The 12,299-nt window shown below is 33.5% G+C and overlaps 1 protein-coding gene across 5 annotated transcripts in view; it reads left to right on the top strand.

Annotated features, from left to right (window-relative positions):
* The first annotated feature begins 560 nt into the window (after nt 1–560).
* The window catches only part of LOC111087030, a 104,320-nt gene continuing 92,581 nt past the window's right edge, over nt 561–12,299 (top strand). For 2 of the 5 annotated variants that reach the window (XR_002611752.1, XR_002611753.1), the window contains exon 1: nt 565–1,237. Coding sequence is in view for 1 of the 5 variants with exons in the window: in XM_022392183.1 (XP_022247891.1) it covers nt 1,212–1,233 (22 nt within the window). In the remaining 4 variants the exon portion in view is untranslated. Of the gene's footprint in view, nt 1,238–12,299 lie in introns of all 5 variants that reach the window. The other 3 variants (XM_022392183.1, XR_002611746.1, XR_002611751.1) reach the window with 3 other exon arrangements.

The following is a 12,299-nucleotide window of genomic DNA, read 5'->3' as shown; positions in this document are numbered from 1 at the left end:
ATCAATTATTCCTTAAGTATCTATGCTTTACTAGTTAAGATAACCTACTAGTAGTTTAAATCACAGTTTATTAAATAGGAGTCCAAGGATAAACACCGTAGTTTTAAGCATATATTCTTTATTTACCATTACATTCCGGCTACATAGTAATCTCTTGACAATTTTATTACATAGCAGGATGTTTGTCTGAAAATAAACAGTGACTAATCCACAGGCTTTTATATAAACAGTGTCATTTTATGTTTGTTCTTTGGATATTTGTTTTATTGGCTTCTACAGCTCAGAATCATTAGATTGTTTGTTAATTCTCGATGTGTGGCGCTAATTCCTCTAATTTGTCCTGAAGTTTTAGTTTGGGAAAAGCTGTTTGTTACAGATATATCGTATAAACATTATTCTACATAATTTTTACATCTTTCAGGTATTTACTTCCAAAAAAAAACATATCCTAGTCATCTCAATAAAAGTTCATTTCGTATTTGCTTTGTACCACGTTAACGTCGCTACGCCCCTGATATGAATACATAATTGGCTATTTAAGAACACTGTATATAGACATAAGCTTTATCTGTAGTACAACGTGTTCAAGAGTTAATGCCCGATCAAATATTTACCCTAAAACCTAAAAATCACAGTGTGTTTCACGTAGACTGTTGAACTAACTTGGAGAGTACACATACACAGGCTGATTTGTTTCAATATCAAATATAAGCAGTTGTATAATGTTTGAAGTTGATTTGTACACATCACATCTTTTGTGTTCTCAATCCATAAGCCATATTTGCTGATTATGTGGGTATAGCCGGATATATAAGTGTAGCTCAGAGCAATTATGTAAATATTCTGCTCTCTAATATGTGCTTGGTGTAGTTGGATCTGGTGGCTAGAAGAGTGGCAGTTGGAAGAAACGACCTAACGCAGGATTGTCTGCGAACTTCTACAAGATAGAAACCCGAGAAAAGGCTTAGCAAGATCACGATTCTATTATCCTGTGCTGAACATCAAAGTAATCTTGTGTGTATTTCTTTGTAACTTGAGTAGATAAACGTGTGGTTTGTTTAATTGGGTGAAAAAGATTAGAATATGACTATATCTCACTATTTATAACTTCTGCGAGTAAAAGAAACCCACTTCATCTTAGTTTACTGTGGAATATTGACTTCAAAGCACGAGTGGAATAGACGCTGAGAAGATATAATACAAGCAGGAAAATGAAGAAGAAAATATCTGAGTGTGGGTAAATAGGACAGTTCATAGAAGTTTATATGTTTTTGTTATTTTTTTATTTCTAAGCCATTTAGTGTCTTAGATTCAATGCTCATGGCAATGTACGTTTTTTTTAATAATACCAGTTTTGAGGTATCCTATGCCTTTAAATAAGTTTTACTGAAAAACGTGCTGGAACATGTTAACATAGCAAATTTATGGTTTACATGGAATCTTAGTCGCGCACTGTATGTGTTAATCGTAATTGGTACAGTACCACTTTAAATGCACAATATATACATGTATATGCATACACTTTTCAAAGATGCACATGAGTTCGAAAACATTTACTCGATGCTTCTTTTACGATTTAAATAATGTACAAAAAATCAAGCAACCTTATTTTGTATATAATTAACTTTCTAGTTTTCACTATTAACACTTAACACTTGGTGCAAAATTGCCAGCTTGAAGTACGTTAAGTACATTTATGATGCTCTTTACTTACTAACAAAATAATGAACCGCGTAGTTATAGTTACACTGTACAATATGTAAGCAACTTTTGGTTTAGTTTGAACGCTCTTGCACGTTCCAAATAATAATGTTTGAACACAATAATTAAGGAAACATATTAGATGCATTTTGTTATTGCTTGATAAACTACAGGTAAAATATCAATAAGAATATTTCTATTTTGAGTGTGAAGTGTTGGCCAGACCTAAAATATAGTGCGGTATAAAAAACCAAAGAACTGAAAACTGATCAAAGAAAATTAAATTCAGAATGGGACAGTTTCCTGTTGAATATAACTTCAGAAGCAATCACTGACTCAACAGCAGAAAATGCGCCCAGTTTGATAAGTGATGGGATATCCTAAGAGTGAAGAACATTGCTATATAGGGCATGATCCAGAGATAATTTTGATATGTTGTTGTTGTTTTTTTATTCAAAAGGTGCTACCAAAATGGGCCATCCGCAAGCTATAGACATGCTCTTTCTCAATTCAGTATAGTACTCTTGTCTCCTTTTAGCCTTGTATCATTCTTACGCTTCACTCAGAAAAAGTCTTCGTATTCTCCGTTCCTTACCCGATCTTGAATCGTTCTGCCCACATCCCCATTTCATGGTTAGTCGTCGGATACATCTGTAAGTTTATCACTCCTACATGCACACAAACGTATTTATATTTGGGTGCTTGACAGCACTTCCTCCCTCGAAACTTCTCTGAACTCTTTTGTCGCCAACACTTTAGCAACTGGTGTTCTATCGTGATCACAACTTCACTTGTAACAACTCGAACGTTTTGCTACTTTACATTTGCAGATTATCTTTGAATCAGACCTCGTTTCCATCTCGACAAGAACAAACACTAAGAAACTCCGGTTCGTTGTTTTAGCAATTTCTCATAGGTATAACAAAAATTTCATGAATTATGAGTGATCCATAGGTAACTCGTTACAACAATGTCATGACCATCGTATGAATTAGAGTAAAAGCTCATCCAACTTTATTGAAAAAACACTCATAACTTCTTTGGATGTTATCCAATTATAGATGACTTACATCTTTGGATTCTTCATAAAATAATGCTCATTCCTTTGAATTTTCAAAACAAAAAATGACTAAATACCAGATATTATTCTTTCAAATTCCTTTCCATTTCTGCTGTCAATGAGTCATAGATTACTTATTAAAAACCCCTTAAAAGAAAAAGTTAATAAAGGCGAACTAAATGAGGAATGCGATTCTTTATTAGTTGGTATAAGAAACGAATAGAACGAAAATATTAATGAGAACAAGCAGTCTATTGATTAAATTGTTTTCATGTTTACAGCTGAAAACTAAACCACTAGTATTTTAAAAATTTCTGATCACGAAAACGTAATTCCTCTTGAAAATTCAACGAGCTTCACCATGCTGATCGGATCAGTTTAATGACACAGTTAAGAATAATACAAGGATAAAAGGAGACAAGAAGTTAGGTCAATTGACACAGTTAAATCCATTATTTATCTACACGTTAGGTCAAGTGACACAGTTAAAATCCATTACTGATCTCCATGTTAGGCTCACGACAACTGTTGAATAAGCCATTATCTCACTCACTTACTTATACAATACCTAAACATGGCGTAACATTGAATGTATTTTATGAAATGCAAATATTCATCTTATTTCTTCACAAACAAGAAGAAATACGTTTTCAAATGGAACAACATTTCAATCACCCTATAGCATCGGTTATTAGGCTTGGTGTAGACTGGTATACATTCTAGCGAAACAGAATCATTAGCTTTAACACAACACTATTCGACCACAAAATAGAATAGAAACCATGAACACTTTAAGCTTAATAAAAGTGATAAAAATCATGGTTTATTGTAAACGTTTTTATCAGTTCGTCTTAATAGGCCTTAGTCAGAGTTTTCTCTTACATCGTTTAGTGAAAGTACTGTTAATACCACAGGCCTTAGTCAGAGTTTTCTCTTACATCGTTTAGTGAAAGTACTGTTAATACCACAGGCCTTAGTCAGAGTTTTCTCTTACATCGTTTAGTGAAAGTACTGTTAATACCACAGGCCTTAGTCAGAGTTTTCTCTTACATCGTTTAGTGAAAGTACTGTTAATACCACAGGCCTTAGTCAAAGTTTTCTGTTACATCGTTTAATGAAAGTCCTGTTAATACCACAGGCCTTAGCCAGAGTTTTCTATTACATCGTTTAGTGAAAGTCCTGTTAATACCACAGGCCTTAGTAAGAGTTTTCTGTTACGTCGTTTAGGTTCTGTCTTTCATGCATTTCCCAGGAAGTTGTCATTTGTGGATGGCATTGTTGGTTTCATGTAAATTTGTAAGCGTTATTTTAAACTGTTTTCCAAGAGTCGAGTATAAATAACCTTATGGTTACTGTGCGAGACTTTGAATTCAAAGGTTACACCGTTCGCGTTCTGTTACCGCAACATCGCGCTCTGCACTTTGTGGCCATTAGTGCGTTATAAGAGTTATGGTCAAATACCACTATTCGATTAATTAATTTTGTTTAAGCGTAAAGCTGCACAATAGATCATTTATACTATTCCCGTCACAGGGTTAAAACCCCGAATTTTATTTTTATAAACCCTCAAGCTTATCACTGAGCAATTCAACTAAAGTAGCCCAAGAGTTGGCAGTGGTTGCTGTTGACTAATAACCTTCCCTCTAGTCTATTACTTCAACATTACGGACAGATAGCGCAGGTAACCCTTGCATAGCTTTGCGTGAGTACCCAAGTTAGTTATCTAAAATGCGATTCCTCTTATTACCTGTACGAAAAAAAGAGAAACAAATACAGCAAATAATGAAAAGGCACATGTTCAATCCACATGTCTTCATTTGAATGTCACAACTAAAACCGACCATTAACATTTTGGTTTGTTTTCTAAACTGTAAGAATGTCACTTTCTCGTTTCAAGTTTTAATAATACAATAAGAATATTCAAATTACCAATTATAAATATATGTAGAAAAGGATTATTATTATTATTTCTTATTTTATACTCAAACACATAGTATAATAACATAAATATATTTTCATTACTGGAATAATACAGATTTATTTTGACAGATCTACAGAACAAGTAGCTATAGATTATTTCTGGTTCTACAGTTTCTTAGAACCCACTCTAATACAATAGAAACTAAAATACTTGTCAGATTTGAGTATAATCCATTAGCTTGTTTCAATTAGTTAAGTATTAATAAATTTGTATATTTTTTTCTCCAAAACTAGTAGTGAGATTTGACCTTGTGTACATTAGCTTCTTTATTATCATGAAGCTCTTATAAACTCAAGTTACGTTAAGGTTGAGAACAAAAAAATATGATGAAATTTTAATACTAATTTTATACTCATAGTCTAACGGCTGCTCAAATAGCCATCTGGTGTCATAAAACAATAAAAATTAAAGTTTTTTCTGACCATCTTAAAATTGCAAGGCTTTTCATAGTCTTACGTCAATCACGTCAACGGAAAGTAAAGCACAAACATGTAAAGAAACATAGGAATGACCAGTTCTCTTGGTAATCCATTGTCATTGTTAATAGCCTTGTTGTTCACCTAAGCCTAATTACTAATTAGCTAAAAACAAAAAAAAATCGATATATAGTTCCTAATTACAAAGTAGTTTTCCATCCTAAGTTCTGGCTGTTAATCTATTGATGTCCTTAGGTGAATCGCATAACGGCAAGAACCAAGATTCGCACCTGCGACTTCTTGTAATAATAAGCAGCTCAAACATTATGTTTGTTCATAATATCCACTGATATAAACTAAAAGCTGTTTTAAAATACTGTGGCCGCTTAACAGCCACATAGTAGAATTACACCTGTTCATTCATCTTGTTTTAAAAGTTTCAAAGCTTTGAGTAAGTGCAATACTGTTAACCATGTTAAAATCTTGACTCTTTGCCCCAAAAGTCTTTTAAAAAATTAATTCAAGATTAAAATTAATTCATGCAAAACATATATAATCTATGTTATGTTTAAAGCGTACAAGATTCTTTTATAAAAGTTTGAACAAGAAGCTAGAGAAGATATTATGTTTCTCTCTCTCGTAGGAACAGTTATTTGTGAAACTAAGTATTGTTATAGAACATATATAGTCTTAAACTTGTGTTTCAAACATAAATTTTGAGCATGTGCATGTTACTAAATAGAGTTTATTTGTGACAAACAATCTAATCGAGTTATATTTTTAAAATTTCATAAATGTTCTTATCGATAAAAAAGATACGTCACATACGCATCTATGAATCGAAAGACCGGTTGTTACTGCAGATATGTTTATCGTGAATACCACGCATAAAGTGTACATACCAGGCAGAGATGTTAGGACACAATTTACCATGGAAGGAGAAAAAACTAGAACTATACTCAGGGAAGCTGTTGAGACAAAATTAATTTGATTAGACCCTCCACTCGGGACAAACTGTAGAGAGAAAGTAAATCTGATTAGATCTAGCGTTCGGGGCAAATTCTAAAGGTAAAATATATGTGATTAAAACTGCCACTCTGAACAAAAGCTAAAGAAAAAATAAATATGATTTCGTCTAGTACTCGGAACAAGGTGAATAAAAAATCTGATTAGGCCTAGTACTCGGGACAAGGTGAATAGAAGATCTCTTAGGTGATTAAGCCTAAAACTCGGAATATATGGTACAGGAGAAAATCAGGAGCTCAAAATGAAAAGCATATTCTCAAAGATAGACTCTTCTTGTAGACTTTGAAATATTCTCGTAATAATGCTAGGATAAGGGAAAACAGATACTTTCTAGACATCAATTTCTTTCTGAGTCTCTAAAGGTTTCCTGTTGTTGTTCCAGACCCTGCAAAGCTAACACTTTAAAATTATACAATATACAAACAATGGGTTTGATCATGGCTTACTTTGACGTACCTGTGTAGGATTATTAAAGACGAAGTTTTATCATGAGTTAACATGTGATTACATTCTTACTTTCCTTTAAATGATGAAAAGTAACAGAACTTAGAAAGCCGATCTTATTTTATAAATAATGGGCTTTTAAAGAATACAAGATAGAAGACCCGTGTTGTTTCAGCCTGTGCAAAGTAAAACTGCCTTTGCATTCTTCAGGATCACTTTACTTTGCATTAAAACTGGCTAGATATAAAAAACATTAACAAAGCTGTCTTGTAATAATTTTGTTGATATTTGTTTTAATCAGAGTCTCGAGAGTTCTGGCTTATTTAAAGTGTACAGACATTGTACAGAAGTAGAAAACTGTAGCACTAGACATAATGAGCTCATTTTATTTACAGTTCATCTTGCATAAAGGTCAAGCTAGAGTTAACATAGTTGACGTCAGTCTTTGAGATATTAATTTTTATACACCATCTATATGTAAAGTCACGTGCTCAAAACACGAGCATAAGAACGATACTCCAAGAGTCATGCAAGCGCACAAACAAACAAATATTTTTTGTTTGTTTGTTGTTAAGCACAACGTTACGCAATGGGCAATCAGTGCTCTGCCAACCACCTTTGTCGAAACACGGTTTTTTACGTTATAAGCCATCAGACTTACCGCTGAGCCACTGGATGTACACAGAGAAGTATAAAGATATGCATATATAGTGCCGTGGCATAAGAATATGAACATCTCTAAAACCAGTGGTATTGCACGAAATACCCACAATACTTCCACGCCAGTGATATTCGTAACTCTACTGAACATGAACCTTTTCGAACATGGAAAAGTAGAAGCTACTGGCTACTGATTAGTTTCTTTCTGCTCAGTTTTATCCTTGTGTTGTATTGCAGACTAATTTAATCATTGTTAACTCTATGGCAAGACTGCTCATTTTATGCATATGTATATATATGCACAATCAGATTGATGGATGAAAACCCAGACAAAATGGCGGACAGGCAGACCAGACAAACATAAAAATTCGAGCACGATTAATGTAAAAGCATTCCAGGTGTCTGAAATTCATACATTTTCCTATCATGTGGTAAAACTCTTGACAATTCTATCCAGTGCTGAAATATACGCAAAAGTCATTAATTGTCATTACAGTAATGGAAATGGGGCTACACAGCATTTTTTATTATTATATGCACATATAACTACACATAGGAGAATTAATTGACAAAAAACACTGGTTACAGTCAATGCCTATCTGGTAGTCTTTTAGCAATGATGAAAACTGTTGATAAATGTAATTTGAACATAAAGTTTATACTGACAAAAATAGTTATTGATTGTGATAGGGTGGAACGTAAAATCATTTTAAAAAGTAGAGTTAATGAGCGATAACTGGGAAACAAGTTTTGCAGATCATTCTTTATGTGTATATAACCGTGATTATTAAGAAAAATCACACATTTCCAAAAAATCAAAAACAAACAGCTTTTTTCCTGTCCCAATTAGTTTTGAGACCATGTAACGTTAAGCCGTGGTTCTTATTAGCTCACAGATACCTCACAAAGGTAATATACATAACTCTACTGAACATGAACCCTTCCAAACATGGAAAAGGGGTGGAGGGGGGAGTCACTCACCTCTTGATTGAAACTCGCGAAGCGTGAAGATTCGTGAAGTAAAAAACAACCATTCTATGAGCCTATTACAACAAACTGGAAAACAATTACAGCATTCTTTGTTATAAAACTAAATTTGTTTGAGTAACTTAAGCTGTGACAGGTGTATGTTTGAAGACCAGTTAGTTAGTTATCAGAGGGCGTTGCGAATGCAACTACAGGAACGTTTCTGTTTTTTTGTTGTTGTTGAACTCAATAGCATAGAAATATGTAATCCTGTCGTTCAGATCGAGGGAAGACTACTGTAAACGATTTCATTCGTTTGTATTCATACATGTATTTATATTAATGGTTTTGTACACTGAGGGCATAAAAACTGGAGAACATGTTGTACAGAAAAAGACAAGTACAGCAAAAATCAATGGGATTAGTTCTAATGCATACTAAGAATTTTTATATTGTATAAAGTAACTCTTATAAAACTAAGTACACGATATCATATCGGTTCCAATATATACATATATATTATTTTATGAAGAATAGAATAACAATTTAACAGGATTTGAGGAAATATATGTAATTTTGTACACCTATAGTACATGTATAAAAGTAAAGGCAAAACACGAACTACAATCTGGAAACTGTTAACTGTACTCCTCCAAAAGAGGTATCTGTGTAGGTAGGACCCGCACTTTTAATGTAAGAATATGCTATTCATTTATGCTCTCTTTACTTTGATCTTAAAACTAGCATAGTTTTATATATATCTTAACGTAAGGTTTACTGTCACAGATCCACTGTTGGTCAAACTCAAAATTTATTAAACAAATTCATCACAGAAACATAATAAGTACAGTTTTCTTTTTCTGTTGCGATAAATTCCACTAATACCGAACTATTACCTTAATTGGATATCAATTCGGTGTAATTTTTGTATTAACTATGTGTTATGAATAATGTGAATATTTGCAGTTTCTTTTATTACATCAAAAAAATAACATTTGCGGATCATTTAATATTTTCTTAATATAATAGCCTAGTCTGACCAAAAGCGTTCCGTATGGAGGATGTACTTCACAAAGTGTTCCACATGCAGCATGTACTCATAAAGTGTTCCATATGCAACATGTACTTCACAAAGTGTTCCGTATGCAACATGTACTTCACAAAGTGTTCCATATGCAAAATGTACTTCACAAAGTGTTCCATATGCAACATGTACTTCACAAAATGGTTCATATGTAACGTGAACTTTACCATCAGATTTTCATAATCAGCATGTACTTCACAAAGGGTTCTACATGTAGCATGTACTCATAAAGTGTTCCATATGCAACATGTACTTCACAAAGTGTTCCGTATGCAACATGTACTTCACAAAGTGTTCCATATGCAACATGTACTTCACAAAGTTTTCCAAGTTGCAACATGTGCTTCACAAAGTGTTCCATATGCAACATGTACTTCACAAAATGGTTCATATGTAACGTGAACTTTACCATCAGATTTTCATAATCAGCATGTACTTCACAAAGGGTTCCACATGTAGCATGTCACAAATTGTTCCATATGCAACATGTACTTCACAAAGTGTTCCATATACAACGTGTACTTCACAAAATGGTCCATACGTACCGTGTACTTTACCATCAGTATTTTCATAATCAGCTTCTACATTCAGTTTGTAATTCGTTATCAAAATTGCTCCACGTTTAGCGTATGCTTGACAATTAAAGTGATTCACATTTAACGTGTAATTCATCAGCAAAATGTTCCACATTCAGTGTGTACTTCATTATCAAAGTATTCCACAGGTAATATGTACTTCACTGCTAATTTTTCATTAAGCGTTGAAGATTAAGTATTAAAAGTTGAAGTATACAGTAGCAAGAGACTTTATGTCGTAGAAGACAATGATCAGAAGAAAAAATAATCTTAGTAACTTATGTCCTCTATGACCAACGAATAACTGAAGAACAAAAATTAATGTAAAAAATACTAAACATGAAAAGTAACTACTTAACTAGTCCTAGTTGATTGTTGTTCGCGTTCCTCACACTAAATAAGTTATTAGTAAATATTTTGCAAATAGCTAAAGTATAACTCACAAATAATTAAAGAAAATGAAGCTTATTGTCTTCTCAACGAAATATCATAGTACGAAAAGTGTTGCTGTTTCAAACTCTTGCGTGTTACACTTCTTACTTCGGAAGTGTTTGCAGCAACACCACGACTCAAGGATGACAAAAGTACAAGTTCTGTATCCAAACTTTAATAGCGAGTATAACTTTTATAAGTCACTGGTTGAAGCTCTAGAGGATGTATCCCCACCTTCTTATCACGGTGATCCCCAGCTAAGGATGTAGGTCAGCCCTGTGATATAGCTCTGGATTTTGAAGCTAGCGAGTCGGGTTCGAATCCTTGTAATACCGCAAAATATTCCTTTCATTTGAAACTATTGTTGCGTTATAAGATTGAGCGTCATTCCCTTAGCGTGGATGGTAGAAACTGGGATTGAGCGTCATTCCCTTAGCGTGGATGGTAGGAACTGGGATTGAACGTCATTCCCTTAGCGTGATATGGTAGGAACTGGGATTGAGCGTCATTCCCTTAGCGTGGATGGTAGGAACTGGGATAGAGCGTCATTCCCTTAACGTGGATGGTAGGAACTGGGATTGAACGCTATTCCCTTAGCATGGATGGTAGGAACTGGGATTGAGCGTAATTCCCTTAGCGTAGATGGTAGAAACTGGGATTGGGCGTCATTCCCTTAGCGTGGATGGTAGGAACTGGGATGTTGCTGACTATTTGCCTTTTCTCTGGTCAGTAGTTCGAAATTAGAGAAAGCGATAGATAGTCTTAGTAGCTTTGCAATAAATATAATATACAGCTAATCCAGGAAGTCTTGTGGATCAAGTAAATATAATGTCTGCTCTTGAACCTGGGTCCAGATGCGTTTCGTGGATTTGAAGTTCAGAGTAATTGCTGATTAGTTACTTGCATAATGTATGCCGGCAGCTTCAGTAATTAATTTGGCCAATATTAATTTTTCTTTTAGTTATGTAAACTTAGGAGTAGTGCAATTATGGTTTATGAGGAAATACGAACTTAATTGCACGGAATAGTTATGACAGGAATGCAAGAGCTTGGAGGAAGTAGAATGTTGTAAGTACGATTCGAGATCATGTAAAACTTTAGTGGTTTTAAGCACTATTAACCATTTCAAAAATAGTTATAAGTTGTACGTAGCGTAAATAGTGAAAAAAAATAACTGTGTCTTCTTTACTAATGCCTTGATATCAAGTATATTTTCTCCAAAGACAAAATAATTTTTCTCATTCAATTAAAGCATGTTTAGGTTTTAATAAATTATATTTGTTTCTTACATTATTTGAACATGTTTGTTAACAATGAACTAAAGAGACCATAATCATAGGCTGTTCCTTCAGTTCTGGGCGAGAGCTCATATTTAGTCATAATATATTTGTGATATGGCATCACAATGAACCTGATAATTTAAGTCACATTATTATTTACTGGCCCATTACGTGTTTCCAGTAAGAAGAATATGTAAATCACACCCTTCTAAAATGTTTTATGTCAGCTTGTACGATGACAATTTAATCTTAGCTTGCTCTGGTTTTTTTAATATATACTATTAATTCTGCGTTTATTAATGAAAATATAAACACTAGGAAGACGAAATTCAAGCTTGTTATTGTGAATTTTAGCTTAAGATTAAATTGCGGCGCTAAGTGACTAAATATTCACTATTCAGTTACATTTGAAGCTACAATATTTTGGTTGAAGTGTTGAGAAACTTAATATTTACTATTTGATCACATTTGGGGCTATAAAGTTTCGGTTGACATGTAAGTGACTAAGTATTGACTAGTTGATAATATTTAAGGATACAGTATTTGTTTGAGATGTTTAAAAGTGATGATAAATATATGTATTAAGTAAGTTTATAAACTCTGGTGCTTGAAATATAAACGCAACCTTATTTCAGCTATTGATCCTATATATATATATATATATATATATATAC

The sequence above is a fragment of the Limulus polyphemus genome, unplaced genomic scaffold (genome assembly GCF_000517525.1).
Source record: "Limulus polyphemus unplaced genomic scaffold, Limulus_polyphemus-2.1.2 Scaffold1657, whole genome shotgun sequence".
In the NCBI taxonomy this organism is placed as follows: Eukaryota; Metazoa; Arthropoda; class Merostomata; order Xiphosura; family Limulidae; genus Limulus; species Limulus polyphemus.
The sequence above is the reverse complement of the archived record's forward strand: the minus strand, read 5'-3'. Positions and strand labels throughout refer to the sequence as shown.